Consider the following 26,252-nt stretch of genomic DNA (forward strand, 5'->3'; position numbering starts at 1 on the left):
CTAGCTCACCACTGAAAACCCCAGATCTTCTTCAAACTGCTATATAGTTATACCTCCCCCAGACCTTGTACCTGAAAAGTTCAAATATAAACTCAGTGCCATTTAAGGTTTTACTAGCTTTAAACTGCACTAAGACTTTGGGGACACTCTATATTTGAGATTTGGGCTCTATGTCATAGCCAGTTAAGGTTTTTTGAATCCAAACTCTCATTTCTAAAGTCTGTGTTCCAAAATAGCACAACCAACCTTCTAACAAGGCAGTTCTGTTTTCTAGATCTCAAGGGACCCAGAAATTCATCTTTAGTACTAAGGATTATGTCAAACCTTGCCTGAGAGTCTGATCCTTCACCACTAACACCAAAGGGTAAAAGAAAGAAGAGCTTGTGCTTAACAAATCTGTTTTGTAATTTTATTAGAAAAAAAATACATAAAAAAAAAAGTCTCTTCTCTCCCAGCCGGCGAGTTGTAATGAGGGAAGGTCACTGAGTCCTTTCAGAAAAGGAAGGTATTTCCCTGCCGAGCTGAAACCTCCGAGCCCTCTTCAACAGAGCTGCCGAGAAGCCACCAGGTCTGTGTGGAGGAAGCCAGGGGCTATCCGTCCTGCTGCTGGATGAAAGGGTTTGGAATGGCCTCCATGCCATCCTGCGGGCAAATGAGCACTACTGAGGTCCCTCTGCAGACCACCAGGCCCAGCTGACGAGTGTCTTCAGTGAGCTTGTACTGGTCATCGGGATCTGAAAGGCAACCACAAAAGAGGAGCCTGGAGCCAAGAACACCACCAACATCAGCATCGGGGATGCTTGAAGTGAGGAAAGCAAATTCTACTATGACACGATTTAACAAAGAATTGTTTCCTCCTCTCAAACCAGAGAACAGCAGTTCCTGTTTACCCACTAGCAACCTCACAGGTGTGCTTCAAGGAAAGGGTTTATGCCTCAAAAACCACTGGTTGGTTGTTGTCCTTCACTCTCCAGGAGGACCAAAATGACATCACTATGTTGGAGTCAAGTTACAGTGTGTCCAACTCTGGCTGACCAGACCAATGTAAGCTCGGAATGCTTGACCACAGGTCAGACACAAATAGTCCATATGAACATTTGGGTTGGATTCTTTAAATATGAGCATCTCACGTTTATTCTGAACTACTTCAACTCTACTTTTCTCGTGGCACATACCACCTTCTCTGATGAGGGCACACCATTTGGGGCAGTCCTGTGCCAGTCTCCCATGTCACACAATCAATTCCAAAGTTCTTAAGAGAGACCTTGAGAGTCCTTACATCGCTTTTTCTGACCACCACGTGAGCGCTTGCCTTCTCTGAGTTCTCCATAAAAAAGTCTTTTAGGCAAGTGCCCATTGGAGTCACACTCTGCATTAGGGTTTGCATGCTTGGCAGCTGAGCTCAAGAGAGGACCTCAATAGCTAAGTACATAATCAAAAACCACTATAGAAATGTGAATTACCATTGGTAGAGGGAAAAGGTCATCCAAAGGGCCCTACGACTAGTTAATCCCAGGGATGCTGCACTATACTTCTGGTAGATGCTAAGTCCTTACTTAGTAGGCACTTGACACTAAAGGGTTAATGAGGAAGTTTTTGGGCTTCCCCAAATATATATAAATATATGTCATATATAGTCATAGATATAGCTTTATATATATTTATATCAATTATGTATGCACGTATGTAGAGCCTGTTGGATTGCCCAGGGCTGGAAGGTAACAGCTTTACCACAGACTGGCCTATGGGGCCTTGCAGCTATGGTGCTGGGGGCCACAGGCTGACCAAGTGTATTCGTATCACACACTACAGATGTTCAAAACCACAAACTGAAGCAGGAAGGTTTCATTTATCTTCAGGGTTCAATATGCTTTGTGGAAGCCCAGGAAGCCTTGCTGGTTTTCCAGGTCAAACTTTTTTGTTTGTTTGTTTGTTTTGTTTTTGCGGGGCAATGGGGGTTAAGTGACTTGCCCAAGGTCACACAGCTAGTAAGTGTCAAGTGTCTATGGCCAGATTTGAACTCAGGTCCTCCTGAATCCAGAGCCAGTGCTTTATCCACTGTTCCACCTAGCCGCCCCCTCCAGGTCAAATTTTAATGGTGATGGGCTTTGCCTACAATGCAAGACAACTCATGATGCAAGAGTCCTTTCTGCTAGAAACTTCCAGCACCCATGGAGGCTCCCAGTCTGTGCCATCAGAAGAGGGGAGCTAATTGCATATACCTGCTCCGAACCATTCCCCACGACCCCCCAACCTTCTCTCACATGTCCAGCTAGTGTGATGGGGGACTGGGAGAGTGGGGAAAGCTTGGTATGACCAAAGGCCAAGTCTGGGGAGCAGCGCTGATAGGCATGCCAACAGACTTCCTTCTCTGTCATGGCCAGCAGCACCCCATAGTGTATGACTCCCTGTTTTTCCCCATCTTGTTCTGAAGTGAAGGGGAGTGGGTGATTCCATAGTGCTTTTCACTTCCTGCTCCAGGGCTGCTGGTCTTGAAAGCCTGGGCTTAGTCTGCCCTTTCCTTAAATACGCCACATAAAGGCACTGAATGGCCAGGCTAGTTCTTCTGTAAATCCCCAAGCCACTCTATTGGACTAGAACACTCGAACGATAAAAGGAAAGGTTCCTGGTTGCTTCCTTAGTGTCAATCTGGTCTGAGGTATCCCAGATGAGAAGCCAAACTGGCTATAATAGAGATTACTTAATAGAATTTGAACGGCAGCCACTGACCAAAGGGGCTCTTGGGTCTGCTAAGCAGGGCTGTGGAAACCAAAGTTAACTGTACTTTCTTTCTTTATTGCTGAGTATGATGGTCCAGGGTCACGGCTGGAAGCGCACAATGTGCCTCACACTCGGAATAGGCTTTTCTCCTTGGTCCCATTTCTACCTATTGAAATATTTCCATTTCTTCAAGGTGAATTTAGACTCCATTTTCTCACAGGACCTAGAGCTATAAGGGACCCTCAGGTACACACTTCCCCACAGTCTAGATAGGGTATAAACCAGAATAATGGGAATGAGTGACAATCAAACTGTATACTTCCCCCACACTAAATCTGTGGACCAGACTGTCCCAGCCGAGCGTACTCCCCTCCCCTCCCCCACCACAAGGGCGGGCTTAGGGGCTACTTATAGCAGGAACTGAAAGCATCCAGTATATCTATGTTTCTGAACACTCCCAAGAAACCTGCTGCTAAGGCTCATAATGAGTACTGAATAACTGAGTGTCAACAAGGTTAGCAGAAAGAATGCTGTTATAATTAACAAAGGTAAGTATTGGATTCCTAAATAAAATGACAATTTCAGCCCATCAGCTGTATCAGCAATCACGATTCCAAGTTTTGCCACCTACCTCTCATATATTCAATGGTGCCATCAAGTACCAGGTTCAGCAGAGGGTCAAATCCTTTTAAGATTCCACTGGCTGACAAAGAGGAAAATGAGCGTTACCATTTCACAGGTCTATAAAAACCATACATTGAAAGCAAAAACATAAGCTGCAATAAAAAAACCAACCTACCTCAAACTGCTTGCCCACCCCACCAAACCCCCGATCTCCCTACATAGGTACCGGAGCCAGGCATGGTGAAAAGACACTGGAGCATTCAAGAAAAGTCCCTAGCAGGGCATTCAAGGTCTTCCCTATCAGCTTCCAACCTACCTTCCCAGACCCATCACACTGTTCTTCCCTTCAGCCAATCAGGATAACACACCCTGGCCCAGGCCAGCCTTCTCCCCTTCCTCCCTAAGATTCTGCATACACCATCCCTTAGCTTCCCTACCCACTGAAATGTTTTCATCTCATCAAGCCCTCCTTTCTCACAGGCCTTAGACCTAGAAGGACCCTTTGAAACCGTCTAGTCCAGTCCCTTGCTTTATATAGATAAGTAAACTGAGGCCTAGGAGGGGAAGAGACTTGCTCAAGGTTAAAGCAAAGAGCAAAGTCAGAATCTGAACTTGGAGCTTGACTCTTCCCCTAGAGCTCTTCCAACAGCACCACCTGATTCCCTCCATTACACTGAGCTCTCCCTCATCCGCTATCAGGCCCCTGTTCCAGGCATCTCATCACCCTCACACCCTAGTTCCTCCATTTGTAAAATGAGGGTGTTCTGACCATAATTCAATTCAACAAACATGTGGTAAATGACCATCACACACAAAATGCTATGCTGGGGAGAAAAAGAAAACGAAAATGGTTCTTGCCTGCAAGGAGCTTACATTCTTCTGGAATGTAATCTAAGGTACCTTCTCCTTCTGAGGAGCTGTGATAAGCCAGGGTTCGGCTTTATAAGAGCAGACTATTAAAACAGAAGCTTTAATAATAGCTTAAAACCACACCAAGACTTCTGGGACACCCTGTCAATCAAGTGCGGTTATGTTCCATAAGCTACAATACACTAGAATTTCCGAGGCAGAGGCCAGAGACACCAGGGAAGATTTCTGTAAAGAGGGTAGAACTTCAGATACACAATAATGTGCCAACCACTGCAGCTGACCGTTCTATGGGGTCACTAGATCCTGCCACCTGAGAGCTCTCCTATCTCTTCTCTCTCTCCAAACTCTCTGGGAAAGCCCTCTCTGTTGAGGGCTGCCACCACTCTCTTCTTAACCTTTCACAATCTGGCTTCTAACCTTACCAAACTATAACTGCTCTATCCAAGGGGTCTAATGATCTCTCTTTTTTTTTAATGTATGAGGTATTTTATTTTTTCCGTTACATGTAAAGATAGTTCTCAACATTTGTTTATACATGCTTTACAATTTCAGATTTTTCTCCCTCCCTCCCCCCTCCCCTAGACAGCAGGTAATCTGATATAATGATCTCTTAATTACCAAATCTACTCCACCTGCTAGATATTTTCCTCCTCTTGGATTTTTGGACCACTGCTTTCCTGGCTCTCCTCTGAAGGCTCCTGCCCAGAATCTTTTGGTCATTCATCACCCACATCAGGCCCACAAACTGTGGGTGTCCCCCCCCAGGGCTATTCTGTGCCCCCTTTTCTCTCTACACTCCCTCACTTGGTGAATCATTAGCTCCTACAGATTCAACGACCATCTCTCTATGCAGATGACAGTCAGATCTATTAAGTCCAGCCCTGGTTTCTCTACAGAGCTTCAGTCCTGCATCACCGACCGCCTATTTGACATTTCAACTTTCGAGGCCCATAGAAATCTACAACATAAGCTATCCCACCCACAGACAACACTTTCTTCCTCCAAACCCTTCTCCTCTCTTCCAAACATTATTACTGAGGGCACCCCCATCGTTGGCATCATCCTCCGCTCCTTACTCTCATTCAGCCCGTATTCAGCTGCTGAATCTTGTCATCTCCAAAACATCTGGCTCTGTATTCCCTTTCCAAGACTCACACATCATTCCTAGTTCAGACCCTCATCACCTCTCAGCCAGATTGTCAGCCTCAGATCTCTCCCCTGCACCAATCCCCTCTACACCAGGGCTTCTTAAACTTTTCCCACTCAACCCCTTTTCCCTGGAGAAATTTTTACTCGACCTCAGGTAAATAGGCATATAAAATAGGTACACAGAACCTTTTATTGTTGCCAAATTTTTCAGTCACCACAGTTCAAGAAGCTAGACTCTGTACAACCACCAAAATGCTCGTCTAATTACGTCACATACCCCTCCTTCTTACTCAGTAAACCCCGGTGGCTCCTGATCGCTTCTAGGATCAAATAAAACCCTGTTTGTCACTGAAAGCTCTGCACAAACGGGACCCTTCTGATCTTCCCAGTGTTCTTTCACATCACCCCTCCACACTAACCACACCTGCTGCTCCTCCCTAATGATGATCCATCTCCAGTCTCTGTGCCTTTGCTGCCCCCATTCTTGGAATAACCTAGGTTTCCTTAACTCTCACTCCCCGCCCCGCCCCCCCCCAACTTGAATTGGCACATACAGGTCGTCGTCTCTTCTCTGAATGCCAGCTCTGTGAGGGCCAGGGTATCCCCAGCACAGAGCACGGTGCCTGACAGAGGGGAGGCTTCCTAAAGCCCATCCCTCGGTTTGCTACCTGCCTGGGCCCCACTGCCTCATCTGTGATCCCTTCCAGATCCAGACTCTTCAGAACTCTCTGGGGAGGTACATGATCTACAAATGGTATTATCCCCACTTTACCAGATAAGGAAACCAGGGCTGCGAAGGGAAGTGACCCACCCAAGGCCACACAGCCAGAGTGGCAACCCTGCCTTAGATCCTGGCCTTCTGGGTCCACACTGAGAGTGCCTTCCAATATAGCATAGCAACTTCCTCAATACAATTTGGACTGAAGGGGAGAAAAGGAGGGGAGGCCTAATCCCCTAATTTTATACTTCTAGTCAGAAACTACATCCCACTAAACTGTTCTTGAAAGGTAGCATGGGGGGCGGGCTAGGTGGCACAATGGATAGAGCACCAGCCCTGGATTCAGGAGGACCTGAGTTCAAATCCAGCCTCAGACACTTGACACTAGCTGTGTGACTCTGGGCAAGTCATTTAACCCCCAATTGCCTCACCCCCACCCCCCCAAAAAAAGAAGAAGAAAGGCAGCAAGGGTAAAGCAGATAAAATCTAGGGGTCAGGAGACTCGAGTTTGACTCCTGCCTCTGACACTTACTAGCTATCACAGACATGTCCCTTATATTTTAGGTGCTCAGTTCGTTTGTCTATACAGTAATATTCACACTACCTCCTCACAGGCTTGTTGTGAAGTTGAAAGCACTTTGCAGACCTTAAAGAACGACATAAACATGTGAGTTATTGTTTTCTGGTCCAGGTAGAATCCCTAGTTCCTTCACTGAACTTCTCTGGAGTGCCTTCTTTCTCTGACATAGTCTATCACACCAAACGTCTCCTAATATACTGATCAGGTAATGCCATGTATTATGGTTATCCCTGCTTGTTTCTTTCCCCTAACAAGACTGTCAGCTACATGAGGGCAGACCCTGTCATCACAGATATTTTGTATCTCCCTAGTGTGAAACACAAGGTCTTCCACAGGGGAGGTGCTAAATAAATATAATAGGAATCAATCGGATCCCTTAGAACAAAAAACAGAACTCTCCAAAAGGAAGTCCAAAGGGGAGATGCTTTGTTTCACACCTGATTATTTGGGAACAGGCTTGCAATTTCATTGTTCTAGGGAACTCCTGGTGCAAATTAGGAGCACTGAGAAGTTAAATCACTTGCCCTGGTCATAGAGCCGGTGTCAGAGGCTGGTCTTGAGCCTGGGTTTCCTGATTCTGAGGCCAGCTTCCTTCTTACCTTGCTCATACACCTATGGGTTTGTTTCAGTGTATATCTTCAAGCCTTAGTGCCAAAAGTCCAGGGGCCAGCTCCAACTTAGCCACTTACAACTTGAGTAACTGAGTCACAGACTTTCTCTAGGACTCTGACCTCTTCATCAGTGAAATGAAGCCGGATGTTTCTCAGGTACCCTTCAATTCTACCTAGGATTCCACAGTGTACTCCTGGGGAAAAGGACCCAGTCTTATCTAAGATGCATTGTCTCCCCCATCGTCCTCCAAGACAGACGGGGATTTTCAGAGTCTTGGAGTACTAGGAAGGCTTACAGGACACACTTAAATCAAGGTTTATTGAAGAACTGTATTACAAGATATTGGACATTAGTTATTTGTTTTTACTGGAAACTGCAAACCCCGCCCTGACACTGCTACAGGACTCTACTACTGTGTGTAGGTATTTCTCTGGTGTTTACTGAATGGATATCACCTATTATGATTATGTTTTATGTAAAGACTGGAGGTCAAGCAGCAGATGGTCAATATATGTTTCATGATTGTCATGACTTACACTTATGTGTCCTCCCACTACTGGAATGGGGACTCCCTAAGGATAGGGTCTGTATAAATGTGTGAAAGGCACACAGCAGAATGAACATCGTGTTACTTTTTGATTTTTATACTCCTGGGACACAACACTGCACCTTGCACATTTTTTCCACATGGAAACTGTCTCCCTTGTTGCTGATTGGCAACAACTCACCTGTAATAACTTACAGAAGGTTCTTCTTCCTTTTTTTTAAAACAGGTTTTTAACCTGTGGTCTGTGCACTTGATTTTATTTTCTTTTGGGTGTGTACTTTAAATATATATATTTTTTTTGGGGGGGGAAGAGTTATTTGAACAGAACTGGCCTCCTTTGTTTATTTTGTGCATTTAAAAATATTATTCTGTGGAGTCCGTAGACTTCACCATACTACTAGTTGCCCAACTTGGGGAGTGGCCTGGGACATAGAAGTTAAGAGACTTACTCATCCACAGCCAAAAAGCCAGTATGTACCAGAGCCTGGACAGCAGGATTCTCTCTGGCTGGGTCAGAGAGCTCCTACCTCTCTTGCAGGTACAACCAGAGAGGAGTGATCTAAATCTGTGATCTCAAGAAATGGTCTACAGAATCTCAGCAAAAATCTTTTTTCAGGTCTCTCCTGATCTCTCCCCTTAAATAAATTAATGCCTTCCCTCCATTGATTATCTCCAATTTATCCTGGATAAACTGTCCAGTTATCTTCATGTTACCTCTCCCAGTAGACTGTGAGATGCTTGAGAGCAGGGGCTGTCTTTGCCTTTCCTTGTCATCACAGTGCTTAGCTCAGTGCCTGACATACTGACAATAGTATTTATATAGCATGTCACGACTATCTCGTTTGATCCCCATTTTACAGATGAAATGACTGAGGTAGAAAGAGAATGACTCGTTTGTGATTGTTTGATAAGTATCCTGTGCCTGGATTCTAACTCGGGTCTTCTGAACTTCAGGGTCCACTGCTCTTACCTACTACTGTATGGCATTATCGTAGGTGGTTAATAAGTGCTTACTGGGGGCAGCCAGGTGGATAGAACACGGGCCCTGGAATCAGGAGGACCTGAGTTCAAATCCTGCCTCAGACACTTGACACTTACTAGCTGTGTGACCATGGGCAAGTCACTTAACCCCAATTGCCTCACCAAAAAAAAAAAATAAATAAGGGCTGACTGACTGACTTCCATGAATTCAGATCATCAACACGGAAAAGCTGTGACTCGTCTGCAAGTGTCTGAGGGAAGCAGTCCCTGACGCCTCTCCAGCCTGTACACAGTTGGTGCATAATAAATGCACGCTGTTACAGCTTTCTTTGGTGCTCTTTATCCTCCTAGAAGGTGGGCTAACCCTAACCCTAGCCCTCGGGGGCCCAGCACGTGCTGCCCCAGCCAAGGTCCGGTGAGGAATGAATGGAGGCACTCTAAAGTCAGAGTAGGGGTCTGGAATGTACCACTGGCGTAGGCCGCCCGGGGGTGATGGTGGTGGTGTGTACGTGCGTGTATGTATGTGAGTGAGGACGAGGCCCTGGGCCAGACCATGTGACGAGAGCGACGGGGGAGCCGGGGGTCATTCTTACCCTCTCGGCCTCCCTGGAACTTCACGCGGATGGTCTTGTCGATGTACTTGGATAGGTCTAAGATGCTCTCCTTCTTCTTCTTCTCCTTGTCCTGCAGAGAAAGCACAGCAGATCAGGGGCCCAGGCCTCGGAGCCCCAGGTCCAGCCGGCCATCCCCCTCCCGCTCCAGCTGCAGCGGCGGCGGCAGCAGCGTGTAACCCCCTCGGCTCACCGCCATGTTGCAGCCGTCGGGGTCCCCTTTGCGTCCGGCGCCTGCGCCCTTTCACCTCTTTCGACCGTAACGTCAAGGAGGCACTTGCGCAGACGGGCAGGAGCCCCGGGATGGGCGGGAGATAAGAGGTGGAGCCCGGAGGTTGCTGGGTAACGTCTGCCAGCACTGCGGGGGCGGAGGCGTGTTTCCCTTCCCTCCCAACCAGCGGCACTCGCCGCCATCTTGCTTCCGTCACACTCCGCCTCGTGAGCCGCGCCTCGGCCTTTCACCCTGCGCCTGGGACCTGCGGAAGTGTAGGGCGCGTGCGCAGGCGGGGCGGCCGCGGAGCGGCACTGAGGCAGGACGGGGATCCGAAGCGGGGCCCCGGGGGTTGCTGGGTAACGTCCGGCGGCTGAGGCTGTGGCCGTCGTGTGCGGCTCCGGTTCCGGTAAGGGGAAGCCCGAGCCGTCTTGACGCCCTGCCTTGCCCTGTGACTGGGATCTCGGGCGAACATGGCGGTGCTGGCGCGGCTCCTGCCGGGACTTCTCCTCATAGCACAGGTGAGGGTGAGGGAGAGGCCTGGCTCCTTCTTTCCCCCAGCACCCCTCAGCGGCCCGGGACGTAGGCCCCGGCTCGGACCGGCTTCGCCCCGCCCCGCCCGGCTCGGTGCGGGGTCCCCTCCCCCCACTTCTCTAACTTCTGTAAGTTTAATGAGCTTGGGGTGAGCGCCCGGCCGGCCCCGTCCTCCTCCGACCCGCGAGTCCCCTCGTCTACACTCGAGTTTGAGGCCTCTTGCCAGCGGGCGTCTTTCCCTCTCCTTTTTCTTACACGTGAGGAAACTGAGTCAGCGCAGGTCAACTGCTCCCCCACGTGCGTTGTACCCAGCGCTGGCTTCCTCTGCCGGGCCTCGTAGCTAGTCCCTCCTCTGTCTTCGCTTCTGGAATTCCTATCCGTCTGTTTAAACTTATTACTTCCTTAGTATATACGTGAAGCAAGTCAATAAGAAGTCTTAGATTTAATTGCTTAAAGACAACTCGAATAAGACTTTGGGGACCCGCGTATGCAAAAACGTAGTTTCACACAAATGTATTTTTACATAAAACTAACAAAGTTTCCCTTTTTCTTGAACCCCCCCCCCCGCGCCCGAAATTCGCCCTTACCCCACAGATACAGCCTGCCCCTGGACCCCACAATGCTTTGAACCTATCCCTCTTTTAAGTACTTTGTGTCATAAGGGGGTGTTGCTGTTTATCCTCTTATCGTGGGGACAGGGGTTGTGTCTTGGTTGAACTTGATGCCCAGTACACAGCAGTGACTTAATAAATATGTTGTTGAGTCACTCAGCCAGGGGTCACACCTCTTCCCTCCGTCTGTTAAAAATGAAAAAAAAAACAGACTTAGTAAGCATTCTACTGTATCCCAGGCACTTAGAAGCTGAGACACTGACTCATGTAAATGACTCCCTTAAGGTTTACAATCTATCAGGGCCAGCTTTTGTAGTTGTCTCCTAATTCCTAGTCCAGTAATCCTTTCCTCATCCCAAAACTCCTGATCCCACCCACAGCCCTCCTCAACTAAAGCTCCAATCAGTCATAGCAGCATGTTAATAATACACTTATATACAGTTAGAGGTTTTATGGTTTATAAAGTATTTTGTATGTGTTATCTCATTTGCTCTTCATACCAGCTCTGTGAGGGATTACACAAACATACCTATTTTATAGAAAGGTTAAGTAACTTGCTTATGGCTATGGAATGGTACTAGCAAAGCTCCATTTTTTTTCCCCCTGCAAAAATGGGGAGTTAAACTACCTGTTCTCTAAGGGCTCTTCCAGCCCTAAATTCTTTGGGGATTTATACAGTGATTGCCTAGCACCCAATTATTGATTGTCCTTTGTGGCTCATTAATTTTTCTAAATTAAAGTGAGTTAAAATCCACTTTGTTTTGAGGAAAGAATTTACCACAGGCAGTGGAAAGAAGACTCAATTTGTAGTCAGGATCCTAGTTTAAACTTTGGGTAAGTCACTTCACCCCTCTGGGCCTTAGTTATTTTTAAGTGTAAAGTGAAGGAATTGGACTAAATTGTCCATGAACCTATAATCTTATGAATATCTTTGGTGACATCTGAAGGCATCATAATTTCACAAAACTATGGTTGGGAATCACTGGACGGTGGACTATTATTTCAACTTCCAGACTGTGCTGATCTAGACTTGGATTCTCTATGAGACTGTAGTGGTTACTGAGTCCCTTTGTTAGTAGTAATGGTGATTTGCTTTACTGGGGTGAAAAATAGTGTTCTCTAAAATCTAAAAAGTATCTGGGTAAATTGTATCTCACATCAGATTTCTCCAAATTCAGAAGTGTGGCAGAGTTACACCTTTAATCTCACAGATATTTTGTGTTTATCTACAGTATTCCATTAAATCTTTTTTTTTCCCCATTTACTGAGACAATGTGGTTTAGTGCAAAGAACACTAGACTTGAAGTTGGAAGACAGCTTCAAATCCTGACTGATGTTTACTAGCTGGGTTACCATGGCAAAGCTACTAAGCATCTCTGAGCAATGATTTCGGTCATCTTGCAATTGGATGAACAGTCTTTGGGGCTCATTCATCATCAGTACATTCAGTGGTGTACACCAGTACCAGTAAAAACTGGCTGTCAAAAAAAATGTACCTATATGGCCTATATCGGATTGCTTGTTGTCTTGGGGGGAGGGAGAAAAATTTGAAACTAGAAATCTTATAAGAACAAATGTCGAAAACTATCTCTACATGTAACTGGAAAATAATAAAATACTTTTATAATTTGAAAAAATGTACCAATGACACATTGAGTTTAGTCTTAATTATTATTTTTAGTCATCATTTTCTTAAATCTAGACAGTCAACGACAAAAAATTCTGATTTATAATGTTTTCTGATATGTGAAGTATAAAATGCTCACATTCAACAGTCAAATCTCATGAGCAGGTTTGATCAGGATCTAGCATAGCTCCAAGGAGTGTGTGGATCTGGGATAGACACCGCAGATGGACAGTGAGTTTGGCTAAGATTTAGAGGAATAGGACAGCAGGCTTACGTTGAAGCCTTGGGGCGATGGTGAAGTTGTTTTAACATTCCCCCCCTCCCCCAACAAAGGCCCATTTTGTTTTTAACTTCAGTATTTTTTTTTTAACTTCACTATTCTTGCAGTGATGAGGAATGTTGTTTGTCATGGAATGTTATGTAGCCTCTGAAGAATTGAAGTCAAAGATCATGCAAGGAGCAATGGAGACTATAATTCACAAATTAATGCAAGATATCATCAGTGAAAATGTATTATCAATACCAGATCTCAAATTTTATTGTAAAGTGCAATAAACTTCTAAATTATTAGGTAGTTTAGTTAGATAGTTTAAATCAAATAACTATTGGGTAGTAGATAAACAAGACCCAGAAGCAGTTGAATACAGTTCAGTTTCCCAAAATACAAACCACTAGAAGAAAGAGTTCCCATTGAACAAGACCTACTGGGAAAATTGGAAAGCAATTCAGCAGAAATTAAATTTAGATCAGCATCTTATATTGTATGCCACAATAAGCTCCAGATTGTTAAAAAGCAAAGCAAAACAAAAACTAAACATAAAATGTCACAAAAAAAGTTAGAGAAGAATGGAAGGGGAAGTACCTTTCAAATCTGTAGTTAGAGGAAGAATCTTTTTTTTTTTTTTTTTTTGCGGGGCAGTGGGGGTTAAGTGATTTGCCCAGGGTCACACAGCTAGTAAGTGTCAAGTGTCTGAGGCCGGATTTGAACTCAGGTATTCCTGAATCCAGGGCCGGTGCTTTATCCACTGCGCCATCTAGCTGCCCCTGAGGAAGAATCTTAACACAACTAAGAAATAGTGGTGATTTTTTTTTGGTTTTGTGAGGGGCAAGGAGGGTTAAGTGACTTGCCCAGGGTCACACAGCTAGTAAGTGTCAAGTGTCTGAGGTCGGATTTGAACTACATCCTCCTGAATCCATGGCCGGTGCTTTATCCACTGTGCCACCTAGCTGCCCCCAGTGGTGATTTTAAAAGATAAAAATAGGCAGTTTTGGTCATATAAAATTAAGCTTTTGCACAAACAAAATCATTGCAAAATGAAGCCATCTATTTGGAGATAGTCGATGGGAGGGGGAGAATCATTGTACAAAGTAACTGATAAAAGTCTGACTTTTAAAATATATAGGAAACTGATAGAAATATATGTGACCAAGAACCATTTCCTAATAAAGTAGTAAAGGGGCAGTTAGGTGGTGCAGTAGATAAAGTACTGCAGGCCCTGGATTCAGGAGGACCTGAGTTCAAATCCAGCCTCAGACACTTGACACTGGTTGTGTGACCCTGGGCAAGTCACTTAACCCTTATTGCCTTAAAAAAAGGCTTTGTGAGCCTTAAGGTGGCTAATAAACTAGTAAAAAGACAAACAGTTTTAAAAGAAATACAGATATTATAAGGAAAAGGTAGCCTACATTACTAAGATGGGGATTGGATATGGTTCCTTCCAAATGAAACCCTGTGCCAGTGCCAGTAAGCAAACACCTTCTCTGCAACTTAGAGTGTTAGAAAGTGGCCTAGAACAAAGCTTCTTAAACCGGGGGTCAAGACCACATATGGGGGGGAAGCGGTTCACAGAAAATTTGTTGATAGTAAAAGGTTATATATACCTGTTTTGTATACCTATATGCCCAGGGTCGCATAAAAATTTCTTGGGTGAAATGGGGTCAAGAGTGGGGAAAGTTTAAGAAGCCTTGGCCTAGAGCCCCAAGAAGCTAACTCACTTGCCCAGGGTTTCACTGCCTGCTTGTGTTTGTGTCAGAGGCAGGACTTAAGGTATTTGTGGTTCTGAGGCCTGTTCTTTTCCACTTGTGCTACAGTGGCTCTCAATCATTAATATAAACAAATGCAAATTAAAACAGTGATGAGGTTTTATCCATCAAATTGGCAGATTTGATTTTTTAAATGGAAATAGTAACTTACAGGGTTATGGAAAGATATTGTGGTAAAAAGTTTTTTAACAGTTGGTTAGCGAATGTGGTAAAAAGACACCAGTTTTTAAAGGACCACCCTTTCGGGGAGGAGATCAACGGCCGTGCACGGGCTATGCACTCCACTTCCAGGGTGCGAGCTTAAAAAGCAAGGAGAGAACAGAAGTGGGATCTCTTTCCTGCTCTCCTGTCGAGACACACAGACAGACGCTGACTGCAGTTGGACGCGGCGACTCGCTTATTAGCAGCACGTGCCTGACAGGGCTCTCCTCCCTAAAGGTGGCCTTGGGCTTTTGGTGAGTTTTATACAGAATATAGACTAAGCTTAGACTTAAGACTGTTTGTTTGTATTTCTACTTTCTTATCCCTTTAATCAACATCACCTGGTAACTACCACGCAATAAAAGCTCTAACTATAGACCAGAGGTTTCTTCCATTTACTAGTCTGGGAGATAAATTAAGGGAAAGGTTAAAGAGGGGAAATTAATGCTCTAGTAACCAATTTTAAATCTCACAATATTTACATTAAAACACTACCCCTGATATGCATATTTGTTCCTGTCATCAAGAAAACAGATTTGGAACTGTGAAAAATGTCATTAAAATGTTCAAACCCTTTGACCCAGCAATCATCTGGGCATATATCCTACAAAGGAAGTCACCCTGGGTGGGGGTGGGGAGCGAGGTCCCATATGGTATAAAATATTCATAGCACTCTGTTGTTGGGGGGATAAAATAATAACATACAAAGAATTCAGTCTTGGGAAGACTTGTAGTTCTAAGAAAGATATGTTTTTTGGGGTTTTTTGGCAGGGGAGTGAGGGTTAAGTGACTTGCCCAGGGTCACACAGCTAGTAAGTGTTAAGTCTGAGGTCGGATTTGAACTCAGGTCCTCCTGAATCCAGGGCCGGTGCTCTATCCACTGTGCCACCTAGCTGCCCCAATTCAAGTATTTATTAAATTCCTACTCTGTGGACCAGGTCATGGGCAAGTGGGGCATGGCAGTTGGAGGACAGATTTTGAAGTTAGGAAGACCTGGGTGTTCTGCTTCTGATGCATGTGTGCTGTGGACAAATTACTTAATTTAGACAATGGATGATAATTAGTACTCAGTGCTCCAGTCAACTTCATATCAAGTTGTAGATAAGATCTTCTTCAGCTTTAGGAGCTTCTACATTAAGATGTCTCAATTCTGGAGCACAATCACAAATCTGGACCTCTCCGAAAGGTGCCAGGCATTGAGAAATGTAGATTCTTTTGGAGGAAGACAACATTTACCCATCAATAAATATGAAGAGAGTGTGTGTGTGTGTGTGTGTGTGTGTGTGTGTGTGTGTGTGTGTGTGTGTGTGTAAGAGAGAGAGAGAGAAAATGAATTTGGGGAGAAGGCAGGCATAGGACACAAGAACTCTCATAATGTAGTGATTAGGAAAGGTCTCCTGTAAGAGGTAGCACTTGATCTGAAGTCTGAAATGTTGCTTAGGGATTCTAAGAGGCAGAGCTAGGTAGAGGAGAACATTCTGGGCGTGGCTGACAACCCATGCAAAGGTGAGAAGGTAGAAGATCTCATACAGGGAACAGCAAGTGGGGCAGTTTGACTTGAATAGACCGTGTGACAGGAAATGGTCTATATTTGTGTGCAACCATGAGTAATTGGGAGATTCATTGCTGAAAGTCTCCTTTATCTTTGTTCTCTTAAAACTGTTTTTATGGTTTCAGGTGACCTGTGAATATGGAATGGTCCATGTGATCTCTGAGCCAGGGATTGGCAAAGAAAGAGACTACTGTATCCTGTACAATTCTCAATGGGCCCACTTGCCACCTGGCCTTGGCAAAGCAGTAAGTACCTGAATTGGGCATCAAATACTCGTTTGTGTTGTAGATAGCCCCCAGTCCTGGATGGTGCTTCTAATGGGACCTCCAGTGCTTTTACTGAATTTTAGAAGGTTCTCTTCCACTTGCTTGGCCAGTCAGGCTTGACTTCTATCCCCTCTAGTATCATAGTGTCTTTTGTTAGAAAAAAGAAGTTCATCTTAGAAGTTCTACTTCATTAAAGGAAAGCCAAGAGGACAAAAATAGGAAACCAAGACAAAAATTATAGTTAAACAATTATATTATCTTGTTAAAAGGACCCCAAAGTTGCTCTTGCCCAACCTCCTCATTTTACAGATGAAGAAATGGAAAGCCCACAGAGGTATAGTGACTTGTCTGATGTCATACAGTGTAGACCCAGAACTAGAACCCAAGGTCACTGGCTCTAATTCTGGTGCTTTTTTCCCCATTATACTGCATTATGCTGACTCCTCAGGGCAGGTGTTTCCTGAGTCTTAAGTTAGGCCACCAGGTCCAGTCCATTAACTTGGTCTCTGACACTGGTCAAGGAAGTCATTTAGCCACTTTGAGCCTCAATGTCTGAATACCTGTTAGCCCTCCCTTCTAGGCTTGTTGGGAGGAACCAGACTCCATTGAGGCCAGGGAACTATTTCTGTATCTATATCTCTAGCACTTATTAGAGGGCCTTTCACAATAGGGGCTTAATAAATGTTTGTTTAATTGAATTGACTTGATGACTGAAAATAGTTTGAAAAGTATAAAGTAATATACAAATCTAAGTTTATAATATTGGTAAGGAAGCCATCAGTTCCTTTTTTTAAAAGTCTTAATCATATTTTATAAGATTTTGAGTTCCAAATTTTTCTCCCTCCCTCTCTTTCCCCCCCCAACAAGACAGCAGTCAGTCTGATATAGGTTATATATGTACCATCATGTTAAAAATATTTCCACATTAGTTATATTGTAAAAGAAGAATGAGAACAAAAGGGAAAAACCTCAAGAAAGAAAAACCAAAAAAAGGTGAAACTAGTATTGCTCAATCTTCATTCAGCTTCCACAGTTCTTTTTCTGGATGTGGAGAGCATTTTTAATCATGATTCCTTTAGTATTGTCTTGGATCATTGTGTTGGTGAGAAGAGCCAAGTCTGTCACAGCTGATCATCACACATTATTGCTGATAATGTGTATGATGTTCTCCTGGTTCTGCTCACTTCACTCCGCATCAGTCCACTTAAGTCTTTTTGGGTTTTTCTGAAGTCTGCCTGCTCATCATTTCTTAGAGCACAGTAATATTCCATTACATTCATATACCACAGCTTGTTCAGCCATTCCCCAGTTGATGGGCATCCCCTCAATTTCCAATTCTTTGCCACCACAAAAAGAGCTGCTATAAATATTTTTGTATATGTGGGTCCTTTTTCCCCTTTTTATTATTTCTTTAGGATACAGACCTAGTAGAGGTATTGCTGGGTCAAAGGATATCAACAGTTTTATAGCCCTTTGGGTATAGTTCCAAATTGCTCTCCAGAATGAGCCAACAATTCTTAATCTGAAATTACAGTCTCATTCTTAGCCAGAATTGTTGGAAATACCCTGGAGGGTCCTCTAGTTTAATTCCTATGTGAAGAAAAAATCCCCTCTGACAACCATAACAAATGGTCTTCCAATTTTCCAAAATAGTAATTTTCAGTAGTGAGGAACTTCACTACCTAAGTATTTAGACAGTCCGTTTCGCTTTGGGCTAGCTCTAATTATAATGCTACTATTGATATTTTGGTTAATTATCCTTTATTTAGAGGCTTGTGGTAAGGCACTTGAATGAAGGAAGGTTAAGTTTTAGCATGAGTTTTTTGAATCCTGGTTTGATTTTCTATGATTCATTTACCTATCATGGTTTATTCATCCAATATTAATCTTGCATCTTAGTGGCCAACTCTAAAATTGTGGGAAAGGTCACAATTATACTTGGCAAGTATAGAATTTGTATATCATGTTGCTTCCAGACATGTCCCACAAGGCTTTGTCCTGAGCCACTTTGTCTTCTCCCTCTGTATTATTTCACTTGATGATCTTATCAGCATCATCTCCATGCTGATGATTTTCAAGTGTACTTATCCATCCTTAACCTCTCTGCTGATTTCTGGTCTTATATCTCCATCTAGATATCCCGGAGACATCTTAAACTTAACATGTCCAAAACAGAGCTTACCCCTTCCAGACTTCTCTATTACTCCTGAGGGGACACAGGCTTGCCTCCTGGGTGTTATCCTTGACTCCTCCCTCTTACTATCCTCCCCTTCTCTCCCCCCCCCCCATTTCCAATCTGTTGCCTGTCCATTCTACTTTTGCAGCATCTTTCAGAAACTCCCACTTCTTTTTTCTGACATTCCCCCCACTCTGGTGCAAGCTCTCATCACCATATGTCATTTGTTTTGTCAGTTATCTCAGTTGAATTCTGTTATTGAATGGTTGTAAATGTACATATGCCATGGGTAGGGTTGGGAGAGGGAATAGTAGTCAAAAGAGAAGGTAAGTTACTGTGTTTTTTGTCCCAAAGTCACCATGCATCCCAGCTGAGGAGGCTGCCTAAGGATAGATAAAAGCCTATTAATGTGGTAGAGGGAACAAAGTAGTAGTCTTCCAGTGTCTAGCCTGGCCAGTGGGTGTCAGAGAAAGGCATTGAGTCTAGGAATCTTTTAACTCCAATACCTTTGCCCTTTTCTCTGTATCATGTTTATTATTCCAGAAGGTGGAAAGAATAGAGAAAGAAAATTGGGAGGTGAGTTAGGAAGCTATTATAATAGATAATGAGAAACTGAACTGGGAGGTAGCAGTGAAAGTAGAAAAAGGACTACAAATGATGACATCATTTCCCTGCCTTAAGCCTTCAGTGGCTCTCTTTTGCCCACTAGCTATAAAACAAACTCTTACCTACATTTCTGGCCTAATTTTATACTCCCGTTCCCATTCTTTCCTGCCTTAATGTATTTTTTCATTTCAGCCAAACTGGACAAGTTGAGTGGGAATCCTATGGGAGTTTTTACCTAAGGTTGATAATTTGGGGATGATATTTTATATGGTGGATAATTTGTGACTCCCTGGAAATCATTGATCTTACAGTCCTTGAAAGAGATTATAGTGGTATGGATTCATGGAAAAGGTCCTAGGCTGAGAGTTGAGAGATCAACACTTTGGCTCTGACTCTGCTCCAGGCATACTATGACATGACTTCCCCTTTGGGGTGAGGTGGTTTGACTAGCTGATTTTCCAGCTTGACGTTTCTGTGAGTCTTCGTTTCTGTTATTCCCTCCCTTGCCTCTGCTTCCCTTCCACCTCAAACTAAAGATTACCCTTTTGCAGGTTGGGAGAAATAAAAGTTTATGCTGAATAAAAATAAATCCTTCTTTACACAGTAGGTAGTAAACACTGCATTCATTACCCTGGGAGGTGTCAGACACTGAAATAGAATCAGAGGCAGAATATTGGTTTCAGTGGAATGAGACAGTTCTTTCATCCCCACCTCCAGTTAGTTGTCAAATCCAGGAAATTTTCCTGCTGTGCTATCTTTTGCATTCAGCTCCTTTTTACTCCTCCTGCCATTACTCTAGTTTATTGCCCTCATCATTTCTCATTTGCAGTGCCATAACTGCTTCTTTTTCCCCCTTCTTGATCCCTCCTTTACACTGTTGGCTGTAATCTTATTGCACAGATCTGATCATGTCTCTTTGCTCAGACACTATCAATGATTCCCCATTGCTTTCTGAGTGAAATACAAAAAAGATCTGCTGTTCCAATCCTTCATAGTTTAGCTCCAGCCTATATTCCCAGTCTTACTTGTTTCCTTCATGCATTTTATACTTAAGTCAAAGTCATCTACTTAATGTTCTTTAATACTGTCTTGTCCTTGTATCTTCCATGACTGGAACAACTTATCCTAATTCAATCCTCACCCTTTGCCAATCTCCACCTGATAAAATTCTTCCTTTCCTTCAAGGCCTAACTTAGGTAATATTTCTTCCTTGGAGCCTTCCCTGGGCCCCCATTTAGAAATGATACCTCGGGGCATCTAGGTGGTGCAGTGGATAGAGCACCGGACCTGAAGTCAGGAGGACCTGAGTTCAAATCTGACCTCAGACACTTAACACTTACTAGCTGTGTGACCCTGGGGAAGTCACAACCCCAGTTGCCTCACAAAAAAAGAAAAAGAAATGATACCTCACTCTCTCTCTGAATTTCTTAAACAGTACAGTACTTACCACATTCTAACTTGTATTTCTATCTTCCCACTAAATATTAAGTTCCTTGAAGGCAGGGACTGTATCATTTTTCATTTTCATTTTCCCAGTTTTCAGCAGAGGAACCGTGTACACAGCGGATGCTTAATAAATGTTTGTTGAACCTGACTAATGTGGAAATGTTTTGCATGATTATACATGTATAATTTATATTGAATTGCTTGTGTTCTTAAGGGGGGGTGGGGAGGGAAGAAGAGAATTTGGAACACAAGTTTTAAAAATTGACTTTAAAAGTTGTTTTTACATGTAATTTGGAGGAAAAATAAAATTCTAAGTAAATGGAGAAAAAAATCAATGTTTGTTGAATTGAATCTGCAGACACAGAGGCTAAAGCTTTCCTAGAAGTGAATTTAGGGTGGGGTGGGACTAGAATGATTCTTTAATTCATTAAACAAACATTGTGTCCGTTATATATGCAAAGCACAGTGCTAGACAGAAATAGACGTAGATTATGATGACATAATCCCTGCTCCCTCTTCTTTTAGAGAATTCCTTCCCCTACTCTTAATCAGAAAAGAGTATAAGGGAGTTTATTTCAGGAATCTGTGGTCAGCCATTTCCCAGTACAAAAACCTTATTTTGTGGCTTTGGCTATGTTATAGAGACAGACTCATTGACACCTTTTTCTTTTCAGTCTTTGTTACAGCTGCAAGACCAAACAACATCTGTCTTATGTTCTCAATCTGATGTCCCCAGTGGGGGGTTTAACAACCGAATTCCTATGGTGATGCGTGGAAATTGCACCTTCTATGAGAAAGTGAAACTGGCCCAAATGAACGGGGCACGAGGGTTGCTAGTAGTTAGCAGAGAAAAACTGGTATGACAAACTTCCTTCATTTCTCTTGCTAAGATAATGCTAAAAAAAATCACTGCCACTTACTTCTGCTGGTGATGTGATATAGGGGAAGAACTTGTCTGAAGTTACTCATTCCTTGGTAGCCACACTATTTCAGAGTTCTATTTTCACTTGATTGAATCTTTTATTTTTGAGTGAGATAAGTTTGTTTGGAGCAAAGATTCTTAACCTGGGCTTCATGGAGCCATTGGGGGTTTGTGGATAGATTTCAGGGGGAATATTGGAAGAAAAAATAAATTGCCTCTTTTTTGTTTCCTTTGCAGTCCTATATGTTTTATTTTATGCATTAAGAACATAATTCTGAAAAGGTTTCACCAAACTGCTAAATGGGTCAGTGATGCAAAAAACGGTTAAGAACTCCTGGTTTAGAGTGACAAATTAGCAGTTTCCCTCACTGGAGTGGGTACTACTATTGCAGAAATAAGTAAGAACAAGGACCTCTCTCAAATCAGTGGAACAGGTAGTCTGTCATGGGCTGATAGTGAGTAGACCTGCTTTGCCCAGAAGTGTCTCTATCACTGTTTTTCATAGCCTCTGAAGTTCCACCATTAGCTTTGGGTGTTGGAAAACTTTTGGGATTCAAGTGTCCCTTCAGAAGTGCCCACTTCAGTGGGGAGGCAAAGGGACAGAACCTTTTGCACCATTATCAGCTAATACCTAATTGAGAGTTGACTAACAGTGGATGAACTAAGAGAAAGGACCCTTTGGGAAGGGACCCAAAGACAGCCCTTGATAGCAGTCGGGGGAGGTCAAGAGAGGCCTTAAAGGGGTGCCTGAGCCAACCACTCTCCACAGCTTTCCTCAGGGCAGGTGTCATCTCCATCACACCCTAAAGAAGATGTTGCCAGGAAGATCTTTGGATACTACATTATCTAGGGCAGAAACTTTCTGAGCAAAGACAGGGACAGTTTAGATGCCTGATTGAAGGGCAGCCTGCTGTGCAAGAGGGGCAGCTAGGTGGTGCAGTAGATAAAGCATTGGCCCTGGTTTCAGGAGGACCTGAGTTCAAATCCAACCTCAGACACTTGACACAAGTTGTATGACCCTGGGCAAGTCACTTGACCCTCATTGCCCAACAAAACAAAACAAAAAAAACTATGTAAGAAATCTGGTTTCCTTAATGTCTGCATCAGATCCCTTATCAGTTTTGATACTTGGGCACAAAACAGAAAAATTCAGTTTTATGAATGAATGAAAAAACTTGTATTGATAATAATGTCTTTACTATGTTCCAAGCACTGGGCATATAAATGCAAAATAAAGACCAACCCTGCCTTCTAGGACCTTCCGTTTAAAGGGGAGGACAACACACATAGAGGAGTGGTGGCCAGGGAGAGGCTTCTGCCCCGTCCCCCTCTCAGGATTAATGGCACAGTTGCTTTGGTCATGATATGTGGGTCTAGATTTAGATAAGGGAATTGGGGGCGGGGGGACATAGCAATAAGATTTTTTTTTTTTTGGTGGAGCAGTGGGGTTAGGTGACTTGCCCAGGGTCACACAGCTAGTATGTGTCAAGTGTCTGAGGCTGTATTTGAACTCAGGTACTCCTGAATCCAGGGCCGGTGCTTTATCCACTGCACCACCTAGCTGCCCCAGGAACATAGCAATTAGAGGAAAAGGGTCTTCACAGGATGGTTGATGAGGCTGAAAGAGATGGCCAGAGTCAGGAGTGAAGTGAAACGTGGTAGCTGAAGCTCTCCTGGAGTGGTGATATGGGAGAGACAGGTGCTACTGAGAGCACTTGAGTCCTAAGGCAAAGAAGGGTCTCCAAGACAGTTGGTATGGTTGGGGAAGATGGCCAGAGTAATTTTTCTCTGTGTATATTTTGTTGGGGTTTTTGGATTTTTTTGTACCCAGGTCCCTCCGGGAGGCAACAAGACTCAGTATGATGAGATTGGTATTCCTGTGGCTCTCCTCAGCTATAGAGACATGCTTGATATTTGCAAGGTAGGCATTCCGTGTGGGATTCTGTGGCTTCTGCCCAGAGTGTCCTGAAATTCTCTCTCCAGAGAAGAAGTACAAAAGTGTTTAAAGTAGGGGTCTGAGTGTCCTCAGGAAATAAGCCATCCAAGAGTATTAGTTTCTTATTGCTTTTAATCCAGGCAGTTAGTTCCTAATTTGTCAAAAGGAAAAGTCTTATTCAAAAGGATGTAATGACATCATTGCTGCAGCAAAGCTATTGAAATGCTAGGCACTGACACTGTGGCCACCCAAGAGTACCTCAGTGTTCTCCTCCACATTATTTTCTGTTCTGAAATGCAGCTGTTTAGAGAAGAGCATCCAAGTTATCTGTGAAATCTAAGTTCTTCAAGAAATCCTTGCTCTCATCTATAATTTTAGAATTTGTTTCAGGAGCTGGAAAGAATTCTACAATTCTGAAAATTATCTGGAAGCCTTTTAGGATTGCAGTTCCCTCTGCAATAAAGAAAAATGTAGGTCCTATTTTTTGAGTTCCCTAACCCAAGAGAAGAATCAAGGTAGTTTAATCTTCAAGATTTCACTGCTCTTTTGAGATCATTGTGACACTAACAGCAGTGTTGTAATGATGAACTGTGAAAGACTTGGCTACTCTGATAAATACGGTGTGATCCAAGACAATTCCAAAAGAATCATGTTGAAAAATGCAGAGAAATGATAAACTCTGAATGCAAATCGAAGATAATTTTCTCACTTAGTTTTCTTTCCTTCCTTCCTTCCTTCTATACGTCTATCCGTCCATCCATCCATAGATTTTTCATGATTTCACATGTATAATTGGTATCATTTTGCTCCCCTTCTTAGGATGGGAGAGGGGTGAAAGGGAGAGAATTTGGAATTCAAAATTTAAAAATAAAAGAATGCTCTAAACAAATAACAAGACTTGAAAAAAAATTTTCATTGCAACAAATATATATAATAAAATACAACAAGGTATTTTAGGTGCATCCCAGGGCAAGCAGGTTAGTAAACTGAAGGATAGGTTCATTAGGACTTAAGGGGAAAGTTCCCATTGTCATTGAACTCTTGGTGTCTTTTCTGAGACAGACTTTTGGTCGATCAGTGAGAGTGGCAATGTACGCCCCCAAGGAGCCTGTCCTTGATTACAACATGGTCATCATCTTCATCATGGCTGTGGGCACAGTTGCAGTCGGAGGCTACTGGGCAGGAAGCCAGGATGTGAAGAAGTAAGTTCTGAATGTGTAGATAGCATGTTTCCTGGGTGGGGCCTAATCTTCACTGGTCCTGGAATTAATAATCCAGCCTGAAGGGTCAAATTTTTATAGATGTTTTATAGGGCAAAAACTGAAGAAAATCAGAATATCCCAGGAACCATCTATGGGGGAGGGAGTCTGTGAGGGCTTCAGAAGAACATTTCATTTATCCAAAGCTAATCTGGCTTGCAGTTAGCCACATTTTTGCTGAATACAAATAAACTTGTAGTCACCCGGATCTATACCATTCCTGAGCTTGGGATTAAATGGAAGATGCTCAGAGAGCCCTGGATTCAAATCCTGCCTCTTTTTTCTGTTACTCATGTAATCTTGGGCAAATCACTCCACCTCCATGGACCTCAGTTTCTTCATCTGTAAAATGAGGAATAAATATCATGGGGAAGGGAATAGGATGGAAGGGAAACAATTAACAATAGTAATCATGAAAAAGAGAAAAGGGGTAAAAACTGTACAAAAAATATTTATAGCAACTTTTTGTGGAGGCTAAGAATTGAGAATCAAGGGAATGTCCATCAATTGAGGAATGATGGAAGAAGCTGTGTTATATGATTGTGGTGGAATGGTCTTGTGCTATAGGAAATGACAAACAGGATGATCCCAGAAAAACCTGGGAAGACTAATGAACATCAATGTATAGTGACAGCAGTATTGTTCAGTGAGCAATGCAGTGATCAAAGACAATCCCAAGGAACTAATGAGGAAGCTTACTATGCACCCCCATAGAAAGAACTGATAAAAAGAACACTTGTGGATTGTACATATATAACCTGGTTGTGATCTTGTGGAGGGGGGAGGAAAGGGAGGGAGGGAGGGAGAAAAATTTGGAACTCTAAATCTTAGGAAAATTAATGTTGAAAACTACCCTTACATGTAACTGGAAAAAATAAAATAAATGTTCGTTGTTTTAAAAAAAAAATTACCCTTCAAGACTCAGCTCAGGTATTCCTGTCTACACGAAGCTTTTACTGATTCCCCCAAATTGCTAGTGCTTTTCCTCCCAGAGCTACCCTCTATTCATCATGCCTATGTTATACATTTTGTCTCTCCTGTTAGAATGTAAGCTCTGTAAGTGCAAGGACTATTTCACTTCTATCTTTGTATCACTAGTGCTTAGCACAGTGCTAGTTACTTATCTGTTGGTTAATTTCACTATTCTGAGGTCTCCCATTCCCCTTCCTTCTTGGAGATTTATGATGTCTCCTTGATAGAGCTTCCTGTTAGGAATCATTCCATATTGGTATAGACCCTGTCTGTTTGGTGGAAGGACAGGGAATCTGTTAATAACTAGATATTTGCTCTCCTAGAGCATTCTCTTCTTTGGGTCAGAAAAGGGGGAAACTGTAATAAGTGTGATAACTGAAGCTGTAATAAGTCCTCAAGAAACAATCTCCATACAGTGAAGTATGCCCATTTAACCATAGTTACACAGCTTAATGGTGTCCACACTGACATTCGAGA

At 43.3% G+C, this 26,252-nt stretch overlaps 2 protein-coding genes across 5 annotated transcripts in view; one reads left to right on the forward strand and one right to left on the reverse strand.

Annotated features, from left to right (window-relative positions):
* Window positions 1-431: 431 nt before the first annotated feature.
* On the reverse strand, window positions 432-9,729 carry LSM7 (LSM7 homolog, U6 small nuclear RNA and mRNA degradation associated). The gene is made up of 4 exons (XM_043975680.1): window positions 9,607-9,729; window positions 9,396-9,486; window positions 3,353-3,424; window positions 432-734 (listed from the first exon to the last, which is right to left on the reverse strand). Exons 1-4 carry the CDS (start codon window positions 9,610-9,612, stop codon window positions 592-594), a joined length of 312 nt encoding a protein of 103 aa, XP_043831615.1. The 5' UTR covers window positions 9,613-9,729; the 3' UTR covers window positions 432-591.
* Window positions 9,730-9,832: 103 nt separating this feature from the next.
* The window catches only part of SPPL2B (signal peptide peptidase like 2B), a 45,132-nt gene continuing 28,712 nt past the window's right edge, over window positions 9,833-26,252 (forward strand). For 2 of the 4 annotated variants that reach the window (XM_043975678.1, XM_043975677.1), the window contains exons 1-5: window positions 9,833-10,145; window positions 16,318-16,437; window positions 21,361-21,543; window positions 23,440-23,529; window positions 24,607-24,746. In XM_043975678.1, coding sequence (XP_043831613.1) covers window positions 10,098-10,145; window positions 16,318-16,437; window positions 21,361-21,543; window positions 23,440-23,529; window positions 24,607-24,746 — 581 coding nt within the window. In that variant the 5' untranslated portion in view covers window positions 9,833-10,097. The remainder of the gene's footprint in view (window positions 10,146-16,317; window positions 16,438-21,360; window positions 21,544-23,439; window positions 23,530-24,606; window positions 24,747-26,252) is intronic. The other 2 variants (XM_043975676.1, XM_043975675.1) reach the window with 2 other exon arrangements.

This window comes from Dromiciops gliroides, chromosome 1, assembly GCF_019393635.1.
Source record: "Dromiciops gliroides isolate mDroGli1 chromosome 1, mDroGli1.pri, whole genome shotgun sequence".
Taxonomy (NCBI): domain Eukaryota; kingdom Metazoa; phylum Chordata; class Mammalia; order Microbiotheria; family Microbiotheriidae; genus Dromiciops; species Dromiciops gliroides.